Source organism: Staurois parvus, unplaced genomic scaffold (genome assembly GCF_062004578.1).
Source record: "Staurois parvus isolate SC_StPar_1 unplaced genomic scaffold, SC_StPar_1.0 ptg002140l, whole genome shotgun sequence".
Lineage (NCBI taxonomy): Eukaryota > Metazoa > Chordata > Amphibia > Anura > Ranidae > Staurois > Staurois parvus.
The window spans coordinates 41,554-54,398 of NW_028319936.1; the positions used below are offsets into that span (position 1 = coordinate 41,554).

Sequence of the window (12,845 nt, forward strand, 5' to 3'; positions counted from 1 at the left end):
TGGGGTGCTAGGTGACTGAGGGTGTATTTTGGAAGTGCTAAGGGTGACACAGGGTGCTGGGTGACTGAGGGTGCATGATAAGGGCGACACAGGGTGACTGAGGGTGCATAATAAGGGTGACATGGGGTGCTGGGTGACTGAGGGTGCATAAGAAGTGTGACTGAGGGTGTATTTTGGAAGTGCTGAGGGTGCATAATAAGGGTAACACGGGGTGCTGGGTGACTGAGGGTGCATAATAAGGGTGACATGGGGTGCTGGGTGACCGAGGGTGCATAAGAAGGGTGACTGAGGGTGTATTTTGGAAGTGCTGAGGGTGCATAATAAGGGTAACGGGGTGCTGGGTGACTGAGGGTGCATAATAAGGGTGACATGGGGTGCTGGGTGACTGAGGGTGTATTTTGGAAGTGCTGAGGGCGCATAATAATGGTGACACGGGGTACTGGGTGACTGAGGGTGCATAATAAGGGTGACACGGGGTGCTGGGTGACATGGGGTGACTGAGGGTGCATAATAAGGGTGACATGGTGTGCTGGGTGACTAAGGATGCATAGGGGGGACATGGGGTGCTGGGTGACGGTGTATTTTGGGGGTACTTGGTAGCCGCAGCCTGTGGGTTAAATGGAAAAAAAAAAGAGAAGAAATCTCTGTCAGAAAAAGTGTGTGGTATACCCAGCATTAGAATATACCGCCCTGCATCCACCCACTTCTAATGGTGGGCACACATGAAATGTTTTTTTGTTGTTCAACCCGTGGGCTGAACGAAAAAAAAGAACCTAACAGATTCCTCTATTCACATCGGTCGATGTGGATGAAATCTCTGCCAAAAATGTTTTTTTAAATATATACCGAAGCATAGGGGCCATTCACCCACTGGCCGCCCCAGACCCCCTCAGACCCACATGCTTCGACACATATGCTCTTTTTTTTAACTGCGGATGAAAAATCTCATCCAACAGCACTGCACACACCTACTTATGTATATTCTGAGAGCAAGACCTTGTTGCTGTCAGAATAACAAGTCGGTGCTGCAGCTGAATGCATTCCTGCAATGGTTAACAATAAAACAACTTTTTTATTGAATTTTGCCCAAAAATGTTTAAATATATATACTGAAGCATAGGGGTCATCCACCCACTGGCCACTCCAGGCCCCCATGCTTCGGCATATATGCTCTTTTTAACTGCAGATGAAAAATCTCATCCAACAGCGCTGCCCACACTGACTTTTGTATATTCTGAGAGCAAGTTCATGTCATTGTCAGAATAAACAAGTCGGTGCTGCAGCTGAATGGCATTCCTGCAAAGAAACCCGCAATGGTTAACAATAAAACAGTAAAATCGTAACAGTAGAACAGCAACACCAACGACAACAATAAAAAAAAACAACAATTTTTGTTTTTTAAAATTCTTAATTTTTTTGACTTGTACTTATTTTTTTAACTTTTTAAACCAGATTGTAGGGTCTCTCAAAATGCAATAGCCAGTTTCCTGACTACCTAACATCTTTCAAGACCCTGTGTAAATATGTGCCCTGAACTGTGCTGTGCTGTACTCTATACTAATACTCCACTAGTGTGTGGTAGCGACAGAAGCATTCAAGGCAGAGTTGGCCAGGACAGGAGGGACAAAAAAAAGTGTCACGCCTAATTCCATGTCTGCTACAGACACAACATCTTTGTTGGGGTGTCCTTTGGGTTGGGGTACCAGGAATGGCATCAGGAAAATGCCTCTCATGCAGCCGGCTAACTGGGTTTGGGGTTTGGGCCACAGCACCTTCTGGATACAAAAGGGCCATTATGATTTTTTTCTGGAATTTTAGGAAGGATTCACCTTGTCCAGTCGCTTTGTAAAGCACAAAAGTAGTATATAGAGCTAATTGAAGTAAATACACACTTTTTTGTACCAGCGTCTGGCTTTTCGGGAAATTAAGTACGGCTTCATCATCTGGTCGTTGATGTCCACCCCTCCCATGTTAAGGTTATAGTCGTGGACACAGAGTGGCTTCTCAACAACACCAGCTGCCATGACAGTTTGGATGGTCCTGTCTGTGTGAATGGAAGACAGGACGTCCTTCCACTTCACTGTGAGCAATTCCTCATTTCTCAAGTTTTTTTCCCCCTTTCTAAGACTGGTATTTACAAGCCGATTAGGTTGCACGGTGCCACTTCCAAGATTGTACAAATGTCAATAGTGGCACGCTTGAATAAAAATGGTCCACGTATAAGTGGTACCTCATATGGAAAAAGGATGACACCAAGTCCCAAACTATCTTGCCACTGCTCCCAATGTAGTCTGGGCATCCGGGGGGCTCCACGTGACTATCTTTTCCCTCGTAAATCTGAAACAATGGCTTGTTGCCCTCTCACAGGTCTTATATATCTTGACGCCATATCTGACACGCTTGCTGGGGAGAAATTGAATGCAAAGCGGCCAGAAAAATGAATGCGGGACTCCTCAACGCAGATGTTTTGCTGGGGAGTATAGGCATGTGCAAATTTTTGGTTAAGGGGATTTACGAGGGGCAGAATTTTGTGGAGTCGGTCAAATTCAGGGTCATCCCAAGGACGACAGAGTGTATTGTTGAAATGCATAACACATATTTTAATATCTATGCCTGGCCATAGCAGCAGAGAACACGGGCATATGATGAATCGGGTCTGTGGACCAATACAACCACAATTAATTTTTTTTAGTAATGCCCATCTTGAGGGTTAGGCCCCAAAAAACATAAAATTTAAAAACAGTAATGGGTTTCCATGCGAATGGTCTGGCAAGGTTTGAATTTGGGTTGGCGGCGATAAACTTGTGCATATAAAGTGCTTTGATCCACAATCAATGCATACAGATCTTACGTGAAAAACCACTCCGAAAAATAAAGGGGAGTAGTTAAATTTGCTGTTTCCACCTGAATTCCATGTTGGGCAGTGAATGGGGGAAGTACGGGTGCTCCAGAATTTGTGGGCTGCCAATCGGGATTTGCAAGCATATCCAGAAGGATACTAGGGGCTCTATGGGCCTGTGTGTGAATTCTTGGTGGCTGCGGGACACTACTTGTCCTCGCCACCACACCAGCTTGTACTGCACTTATGGGACTCGCCACGTCACCAAGTAATACTGCAGTGCTGGTATGTGCAAGACCAGGATGTACTAGGCCGCTGGTGCTCTCCAGTTCACCAAATGGTAGAGCGGCACTAGTACATGTGAAAGTCATCATGCGATTGTAACATCTCAGCAACTTAGGAACGGGGTCAGGTACGTCTGACGTTAGCAGGGACCTCTTCTCCATTGTCTGAGCTATCTGTCAGGGTGCCGCTGCTGTCTACAGGTTCATTTTCTGAGGCTGATTGTGTCATGGAGTGCTCCCCTTCGCTCTTATCTAACATACTCAGAATCCTGACGTTTTGGCCACTAAATTTATAGGTACCTAGTGCGAATTATGGGAAAAAGAGCACCTGGCTGTCAGGGACTGCTTGAACCGCTACAAAAAAAAATTACTGGCAAGTGCTAACAGAGATCGGGCCTGATTCTGGGAACACTGTGGTCTTGTGTGCAATGAATCAAGTGACAGTGATCTACTGACACTGCACTTTCAAGGGGGGGGGGTAAGCATAGGGGCTAAACGCAGGTGCTGGCAGGTTCCGAGGCTGATCCCTCTAACGCTGCGTTTTTGGGGACACTATACTAATGTGAACACTGGTATAGTGCTGATTTGATCAAAGATATTGATCCGTTTAGACACTATACTGGCAATGGAGGTTTATTGTGTATGTGAGCGTGTTCCTGTCAATCAAGTGGTTAAATGTGATAACTGGTGTACTAACGGGCAATCTGGAAGGGACGCCAACTAACGCTATCTGAAGTCACCAGCGACACTAACACAGTGATCAGCAAAAAATCTGTACACTGTACTAATGACACTGGTGACATGGCAGTGAAGGGTTTAACTGGGGGATGATCAAGGGGTTAAATGTGTCTTAAAATGTGTTCTAACTGTGCAAGTGTAGTGCTTTTACTCACATGTCTTCTTTCTTTTCTCTCTGGGAAGAAATGTGCCCAAAGAGAAAAGATTGCATCATTTCCTGTACCTATGTAAGTGTAAACACAGGTACAGGAAGATCCCTGATAGGAAAGGGATTGATCATTCGACTTAGGCCGACCATCACTGTGTGCGCGCACCCCCTGGCCCGCGGGAGCGCAAATTATGTATATATACATGATTTTGCGCACCCGTGCCAGCCTGTAGCAGTATTTCTGCTATATGGCGGTACAGAAGCGGTTAAAGGTATGTCTTAACATTGCTCTAATTTACCCCCAAACCACCCTTTGCCCTCTAGATAATGTCCTGAGTCCTGGAGTGAAGGGTATGATTAGTGCCTGAAAGGCAACTAACAGTTCTTATTTCAGGCGCCAAAAAATGAGGCCCACTGCTTTGATTATTAAAGGCCAAGGGGTGCATATCAGACAGGAGGATATGATAACAACCAAGGATACAGGTTGATGAACATCCTCTTAAAGGATAAATTCACCTTTGGGAACATGTTACATGTTCCACCTGTTTTTAGAGTGGAACATGTAACAGGTTCCCATAGCTGCAGCTGCCCTCTCTCTGACAGATAGTACAGGGAAACTTCTCCCCGAACTACCTGTCAGATTTGAAAACAGCGTGGCCATACAGGGCTCCGCCCACACTGCCGTGTCACTCAACAGTTCTGTGAATGAGTGCCTACAAGTCCCAGCAGCCTTAGCGGCTATGGGCTTTTAGCTTTCAATGAACTACCACGGCACTTTAGAGTGCTGTGGTAGTTCATTGAAGCTTCCTGCCAGTATATCTGCTTGGCCGTATATATTCCGTACGGCCAAACAGATATTCTGACAGGTCTGCAGACCTGCATGGCACCAGCGATTTACTGATCGCTGGTGCAATGCTTTACAGGCTCCTGCAAACAAAAATAATAAATGCACATTTTTTTCACCTGCAGAAAAATGTGCATTTATTATTTTTGTCTAAAAGGTGAATTTATCCTTTAAGGTTCACCTCCTCCTTGTAGTACAGACATGTCTTCTTCTTCCCCACAATGCACCAGCCTCTGGTACAAAACTCATAGACCTGGAGCTGAAACAAATTAAAAGAGAAGTTTGTGGTTTACAAAAAAAATGTATACTCACCTGGGTGGATGCAGAATTGATCTGATGCTGCATATGTCCCCCATTGCCTTTACCCTGAGAACTGAGAGCTCAAACACTGCTGATCACTCAGTTCTCCCCTCCACTGTATGTGGTCATCATCACCTCATGCTGGTGTCACATAACATGATTATACATTTTTCACTTTCACATTATTGATTGGCTTTATTACAGCAGCAGCACCACCATCTAAGTTCATAATTATAGCTAGGAAAAAATTACTTTTTTAGGTAATTGTGGAAGTGACACTTGAATTTCTTTTTAACCAGCTGTTATAGGCATAAAATGACCGAGTGGATAGAAACAGTGTAATGTGCCTGTTTTTTCATTTCCGTTTCAAGTCTTCTTTAAGGGCCCCTAGGCTGTTGGGACTATAGTTGCTTAGACATTTATTTATAAAGCAGGGGTATGGCCTTACCATTGCTTAGAAATTAAAGAATGCACAGCAGAATGTTTTGTTTTTTTAATATGTGCAGTGCACTCCACTTGCTTCAGTCGCAGTTAAATTGAATGAAGGAAAGAAAAAAAAAAGAGCCAGGAGGAAAGTCTGGTCATGTGACCTGTCATTGGTGTGATCAGCCTTTCCTAAAAGAGAGATTTCTCCTCTGAGCAGAGGGAACAGTGTGAAGAAATCTTTTTCAATTTGTCTATAATGCTCAAATCCAGGAATTGAAAATCAAATCCCCCCTTGCAATGGTGGGCCCCTCTCTGCACTGGAAGAGTTAAATGCTTGCTATGTCTAATTGTAGTACCTAACTTATACCCCTCTGTGGCGCTCTTGTTCTCTGCTCAAAGCTATAGTCTGTGGTTGGAGTCTCTGCATCATTTTGTACAATACAAGGACAATAACCCTGTATTGTACACTCAGGTGACTGGAGTTGTAGCACTTACAGAGAAGGCTGCAGGGGACTGGTTGCAGCACTGGAGGGACCCCACTGTAGACATAAGGTAAGTAATGACACCTTTTTCATGCACCCCCCTGACTTAAAAGTAGAACTTCACCCAAAAGGGGAAATTCCACTTGTTTATACCCTCCCCCCCACTGTTACATTTGGCACTTTTTTGGGGGGAGGGGAGAGCAGGTACCTGGTTTTGACAGGTACCTGCTCCCACTTCCGGTCAGATGCGCCTGAGCGATCTGAGCCGGTGGTTCGAACCCCCCCCCCCCTTCCCCTGCAGCCTTCTTGGACACATCACAGGTTCCAGAAGACTGGGACCACTCAAAAAGTACAGCACGACTCACGCATGCACAGTAGAAAACCAGTTCACTTCCTTACCTAAGATGCCGGCACCTGAAGCCAAACAAGTTTTTGTAGCTGCTGACTTTTACGGCCAGTTCACACCACGAAAATGCTCTCTGGATGCATTCCGAATATGTTTTTGCTTACAGTTCACACCACACTCTATTATGGTGCAGTTTGCTATGTTCCAGTACAGTCCTGTGCAGAAAAAATGCAGCATATTCTACTTTTTCAACACTGGTGTGAACTAGGGCCATTAGAATTCATGGAAAATATTGTGCATGCATTTTTGATGCAGAAAAAAAACGCACTGGACTGCATCTAATGTGAACTAGCCTTTAGACCCCAGTCACACTGGGTGCGACTTGGCATGCGATCTGCATGCCATACAAATTTCAAATCTCATGGCAAGTCGCACCATATTGTCTGCAATTACAGTGGTCATTCCAAGTCGGAACTAAACAGATTTCTAAAGTAGGGCATGCATTACTTTTGGTGCGATTTGCATAGACATCTGTGTCAGATGTCCTGAAATCACACCTCACATCGGCATGTCATCTGACTTTGAAATCGTAAGTCACACAATTGCAAAGTTGGGATCGGTGTAACTAGGGTGTTAGGGGTGGTTCACACTATAGAAACGCAGTCCAGATGCGTTTCTGATCCTTTTTTGATGCGGTCGGTTAATTTTTTTCCCTTTTTCTTCAATTTTAATAGGGTGCATTCCAGTGTGTTATTGATGCGTTTTACCGCATTCTGGTACAGGTCTGTGCAGGGAAAATGAAGCCTGTTCTGCGTCAGAGGGCATGGCCGGAGCGACGGCTGAGGCCATCTTCACGTAGGACTCCACGAGTGGTTAGAGTGGCGTCCTTCCTCACATGACTGGAAACATTTGAGGACACCGCTCCCCCTTTCATACCGGTGAAGTGATTATTGGGCGCCATCACGCTACATACATTCTTTTAGTTTATGGTTTTACATGTTCAATTTAACTATAGATTTTCAACATTTTACAACTATCATTGGACAGCATCACAATTCTGATTTTGGCCAACAGTTTCTTGGATTTTCTTGTATTGGCAAGAATAGGAGCAATGTTAAGCATGAAAAGCTATGGTTCCACTGACGAGGTTACTAATTTTGTGGTTTTTGCACTTTGTAACAAAATGAAGCACTATTTAACCCAGTAACAATTTTGTAATTTCTAGAACTTTAATTCACACATTTATTGAGAGAGACATGTGGGATGTCATGCTGACCTGTTGAAAAATAGTTATCTTAAAGCAGACGTCCAGATTTATTTTCACTTTCAATAGTTTGTTTAGGTTAAGGTGACCCAAAGAAACTACCTCCATAACCAAGGTATTCTGCCACTACTGTATCATACATACAGTATGCAGCTAGGATGAGTGCTTCTTGGTCATTCAGGGGAATTCTTGTATTTTTATGAATGAATACAAGGCTTTCTCTGATTGCCCAAAATGGAGAGACTGGCAGATGACATCAAAATTTTGACCTTAGCCAGGCAGAGGAAGCCTTGTTTTCATTTAAAAATACAAGGTTACATGTTTGAGAAGTATTCAGCCCAACTCAGTTTTGTTCATTCAGCAGATGGGAAGTCATCCATGATGTTACTGAAACACAGCTCTGTATACTGTATGTAGCTGATGCTACTAGAGTATGATACAGCACTGACAGCAGCAGAAACATGGGCTTTGGCTTCAAAGTCAGATCTGAGCTGCATGCTTGTTCAAAGCAATTAAAGCAAATGTTATTTAAGCATGTGGCCCAATAATGAAATTACAGCTTCATTTTTTAAATTCATTTATTTTTGAGTATCAATTTACCAGCATTGTCCTATTAGAATAAGCCATATGTAGTTAATAGGAATGATATTGCCATCTTGTGACCAAATTCCATTATAGCACCAGCTATTGAGTTGTATTGTATCAATATGGTAGTGTGTACACTTCCGCCCTTCTATAAATCTTCTGACAATCACCTGACCCCCATCGCTGAGGAAACCACGTGATCTGTGATGCAATACATCAGAGGACAGAACCAGGTGATGTCAATTCTGGTCGCAGTTGAGACCAGAAGGTTGTTTCATAGCACGTGAAATAAGTTGTTTATGGTCCTTTTTAATGTGAGTGGCAATCTTTATACATAATAAAATACATTTTAAAAACTACACTATGGGTGACTTAATTTCTCTCCACTAAATATATCTAGTACAAGGGAAAACTCAGAAGGATCCCACTGGAGAGGTCTTTGTGAGGAGTGACTGCTTTAATGTCAGACACCTTGGGTTGTGTACTGTTATCTTGGACCTATATGATAGTATGGGACTATTCTTAAAGTGATCAGCCACTTCTCACAGTATGGTGACGCACGCTATGCGGTTTGAAGCGGTTTCAATCCTACGAAGTGGAAAATTCTGGGATCTCTTGATACCAAGGTCAGGTAGACCAAGAAAGATTGCAGACACAACTGCCTGAAGATTTAATCAAAATACAAAGAAAAACCCACAGGTAACCTCAGGAGAAATACAGGCTGCTCTAGAAAGAAAGAAAAAAAAGATATGGTTGTTTCAAGGAGCACAATACGATACATGAACAAAAATGAGCTGCATGGTCAAGTTGTCCAAAAGAAGCCATTACTGTGCCAATACCACAAAAAAAAAGTCTGGTTACAACATGCCTGGCAACATCTTGATATTCCTCACAACTTATGGCACACTGTAATCTGGAGTGACAAGATCCAAATAGAGCTTTTTGGTTACAACCATAGGCACTGTTTGGAGATGGGTCAACAGCGACAAGAATACTATCCCCATTGTGAAGCATGGTGGTGGCTTAGTGATGTATTGGGGTGTGTGAGCTCTAAAAGCACAGGGAAAATAATGGCAAGATGAATACAGCATGGCATCAGAAAATACTGGCTTTGCATTCTTCTGCACTAAAGCTGCGCATAGGAAGCTCTTGTGCTTGGGGTCATTGTCATGCTGGAAATTCCAAGACCAAGTTGACAGTCCACTGGTTGCAGCAGAAAAAGGTGAAGGTTCTGGAGTGGCCATCACTGTCTCCTGACCTTAACATCAAGACACTATGGGGAGATCTCAAATGTGCGGTTTTGCAAGACAAAGACTTTGCAGGACCTGAAGGCATTTGGCAAGATGAATGGGCAGCTATACCAGCTGCAAGAATTTGGGCCTTAGACAACTACTACAAAAAAGATTGCACACAGTCATTGATGCTAAAGGGAGCAATACACAGTATGCAGACTTTTGAACAGGGGTCATTTCATTTGTTGCCATGTTTTGTTTTATGATTGTGCCATTCTGTTATTAGTTCATATTCAACTGTAGGTTATAAGAAATCAAGTTTTTTTGTTTTTTTTTTAAATGGTACTGCATGTCACTATTTTTGTAGACGTTAACAATAGAACCCCCTCTGCATGTTCTGGTACAGGTTTCCAACAAAAGGAAAAAACAGAAGGGATGGGCAAGTTTGAAAATATAGAAGCACAATTGAAAATAGAGTTGGTTTAGGGTAACTTCACAGTTAAAATTAAAAAAAAAAAAAAGCCAACATAGCTTTTTATGGAAAAAAAGTGGTTGTCTATCATTGAGGGATTTCTCATGTGCACATGTGAAATTTATGTCAACCTACCCAATAAAGACAGCTGAAGACTCCAGATCTTGAAAGATTGGAGCTTGTAATCACACACATGTGCAATATGGCAAGAGCTCCAGGAGGCCCTGAAATTTCAATGAATTTCATGAACAAGCATATCCCTCTATAGAGTGTACTTGTCTAATTTCTGGCTACTGCTTCATTTGTCTGCAATCAGCAATAATCACTTCTGATACCAAGAGAAAAATTGTGACAGGTGAGATCTCGAGGAGAGGGGAGAGAGAAAAGAGTGTCCAATCCGCTTTCCTTACTTAATTCATCTGTGTATAATTTCAACTCTCCCACTTTTTTCTAAATTCTCAAACAAGCTTTATAAATTCAGCACTTTGGATGTAGAGAAGACTGCAGCCAGACAGGTACAACTTATGTAGGAGGATTTGTTTCATCTTTGTGAATCAGCTAGTTCACTGGTAATATATATATATATATATATATATATATATATATATATATATATATATATATATATATATATATATATATATATATATATTTTACAAAACACTAAATAAAAAAAAGTTTAAAAAAGTGTTACTAAACCCACAACAGTAAAATCAGTCTGTATATGCAGTAAAGCATGCTTGTTGTACTCACTGTGGAACCTAAAAGGATAATCCTCTGCATTGTGTAAAAAAGCAGCTTGATCCCATCTTATCTGATCCTCCCCTTCAGGAGGCACTCTAGCAATACACAAACTGAGCATGTGTGGTGTTTTGGGTTTTCTTGGAGGATGCATGTGATCAGCATAGTCTAAGAGGGTCAGGGGTCACATAGCCTCAGAACAGTCAGAGGAGAATGACAACTCCTCTACAAGATTTAACCAGTGCTCAGACAGACACTGATAGAAGCACAAGACTTTTATATACTGCTGCTGAGAAAAAAAAATGAATTTAGTAGTTTACATTTACGTGTACTGTGGAAGACCAAATATAATGAATGCAGGATCACGGGTTTAGTAACCCTAAGTATAGTTTCACTTTAACTTTTCAGGTATAGACATAATTTTATACCAATATTGGGCTGTAGCTATTATAAGCCAAACTCTTCCAGCAACTACTTCCTGGTTTAAAGCAAAGCCATGATTAGCTGAAACAAAACCACATTACCTTTGCCATTGGCCATGGCATCTCAGTTCTGAGAGCTCCAACAGCAAATGTTTTTTCTGGGATCACACTGCCATCTGCTGGCAAGATATCTGTGCATCAGATCGTATCATGCGTTAAAAGTGTTTCTATTCCAAATTTTGCCAAGTTGTCAATGCTACATTTACATATTTTGGTACCATAACATTAAAGTGTTAAACCCAGGACCCTGCATTTACTATATCTGGTCTCCCATAGTACACACAACATGGAAATGCAATTACAGTGGATATAAAAAGTCTACACACCCCTGTTAAAATGTCAGGTTTCTGTGGTGTAAAAAAAAAAATGAGACAAAGAAAATCATTTCAGAACTTTCCACCTTTAATGTGACCTATAAACTGTACAACTGAATTGAAAGACAAACTTGGAATCTTAAAAAAAAAAAAAAAAAAAAAAAGATGCCATCTGGTTTCTAAAACCGCTACACCGCTTACAAGTTTTAAGGGTAACCCCTCTTGGGTCTTTGGGTCCTGGACAGCGTCTAATAGACATTGGTTCTTTCTGGGTCCCAGAAGTTGGTGGCGCTACACGCTGTAGTTTTTTCATGGTTTATAAAACAACCTGACACAGCCTGATTTCATATAAAGTTTTTATTTGAATTGCAGCTTTACTGACAAAGGTTTTCTCTGGAATAATGGCTGCAAGGAAAAATAAATGAACTTCACATATATTACAGTAAAATGTTCCTGTTCAACTCCACAAGAACCCACAATAACTCACTGAGGAAAAAAAAAGAAAAAAAGTCTGAAGCAAACAAAAGTTCATTTAAATTAATAAAAAGGCAACATAAGGCTTTAGGATTGTATACATGTCAATTAAAAGCATAAAGTCATTTAAGAAAAAAACATGTAATTTACATTTTATACACTTTTTCATAGGTCCTTAAAATGTCCCCTATTCAATGTATCACAGATACATTTAGTATCATAAAATTGGTAGATCATTATGAATTTCAAAATGACAAAGGGGGACAAAAGAAACCCAATGATACTGGTGTAAGTTTTCTTCTTGGTTTATATCTTTGGGTGATTGCAAATACGGTCAGTTTTGCTTGTCACCTTTCAGAGCTTGTAGTCTTTCCAACAGGGGAGGATGAGAATAATGCCACATTGAAAACATCCAATCTGAAACTGGGAATCCTAAATTATCCTTATTTAGTTTAATTAGGGCAGAATATAAATCTCTGGCTTTTCCAAGATTCTTAGCAAAGGTATCAGCTTGGAACTCAAACCTCCGGCTCAGCACAGTCAAACAAAATGAAAGAACCTAGGGAAGAAATAAAAGAAGAATAACTCAACCCAGCATAGGTGAACAACAATACAAGATGACTGTCCATAGACAAACTTTAATGGCAACCATATAATGGTAAATCTGACCAATGTTCTTATAGTCACACCACTGTAACCTGATTGAACCATACGCTAAATTCTGGGCAAACAGCCATTTGAACTATAGGAGCAGTTTTATTTGAGAATTTTTTTTTTACCACTTGCCCTCCAGAGGATTTACGCCCTCTTCCTGATCAGGCCATGTTTTGCGATACAGCGCTGCATTACTTTGACAACTGCGCAGTCATGCAAC

General features: G+C 41.7%; 1 protein-coding gene across 1 annotated transcript in view; it reads right to left on the reverse strand.

Annotated features, from left to right (window-relative positions):
• Positions 1 to 11,839: 11,839 nt before the first annotated feature.
• The window catches only part of ZMPSTE24 (zinc metallopeptidase STE24), a 44,346-nt gene continuing 43,340 nt past the window's right edge, over positions 11,840 to 12,845 (reverse strand). The window contains exon 10 of the mRNA XM_089665186.1: positions 11,840 to 12,530. Coding sequence (XP_089521312.1) covers positions 12,306 to 12,530 — 225 coding nt within the window. The 3' untranslated portion in view covers positions 11,840 to 12,305. The remainder of the gene's footprint in view (positions 12,531 to 12,845) is intronic.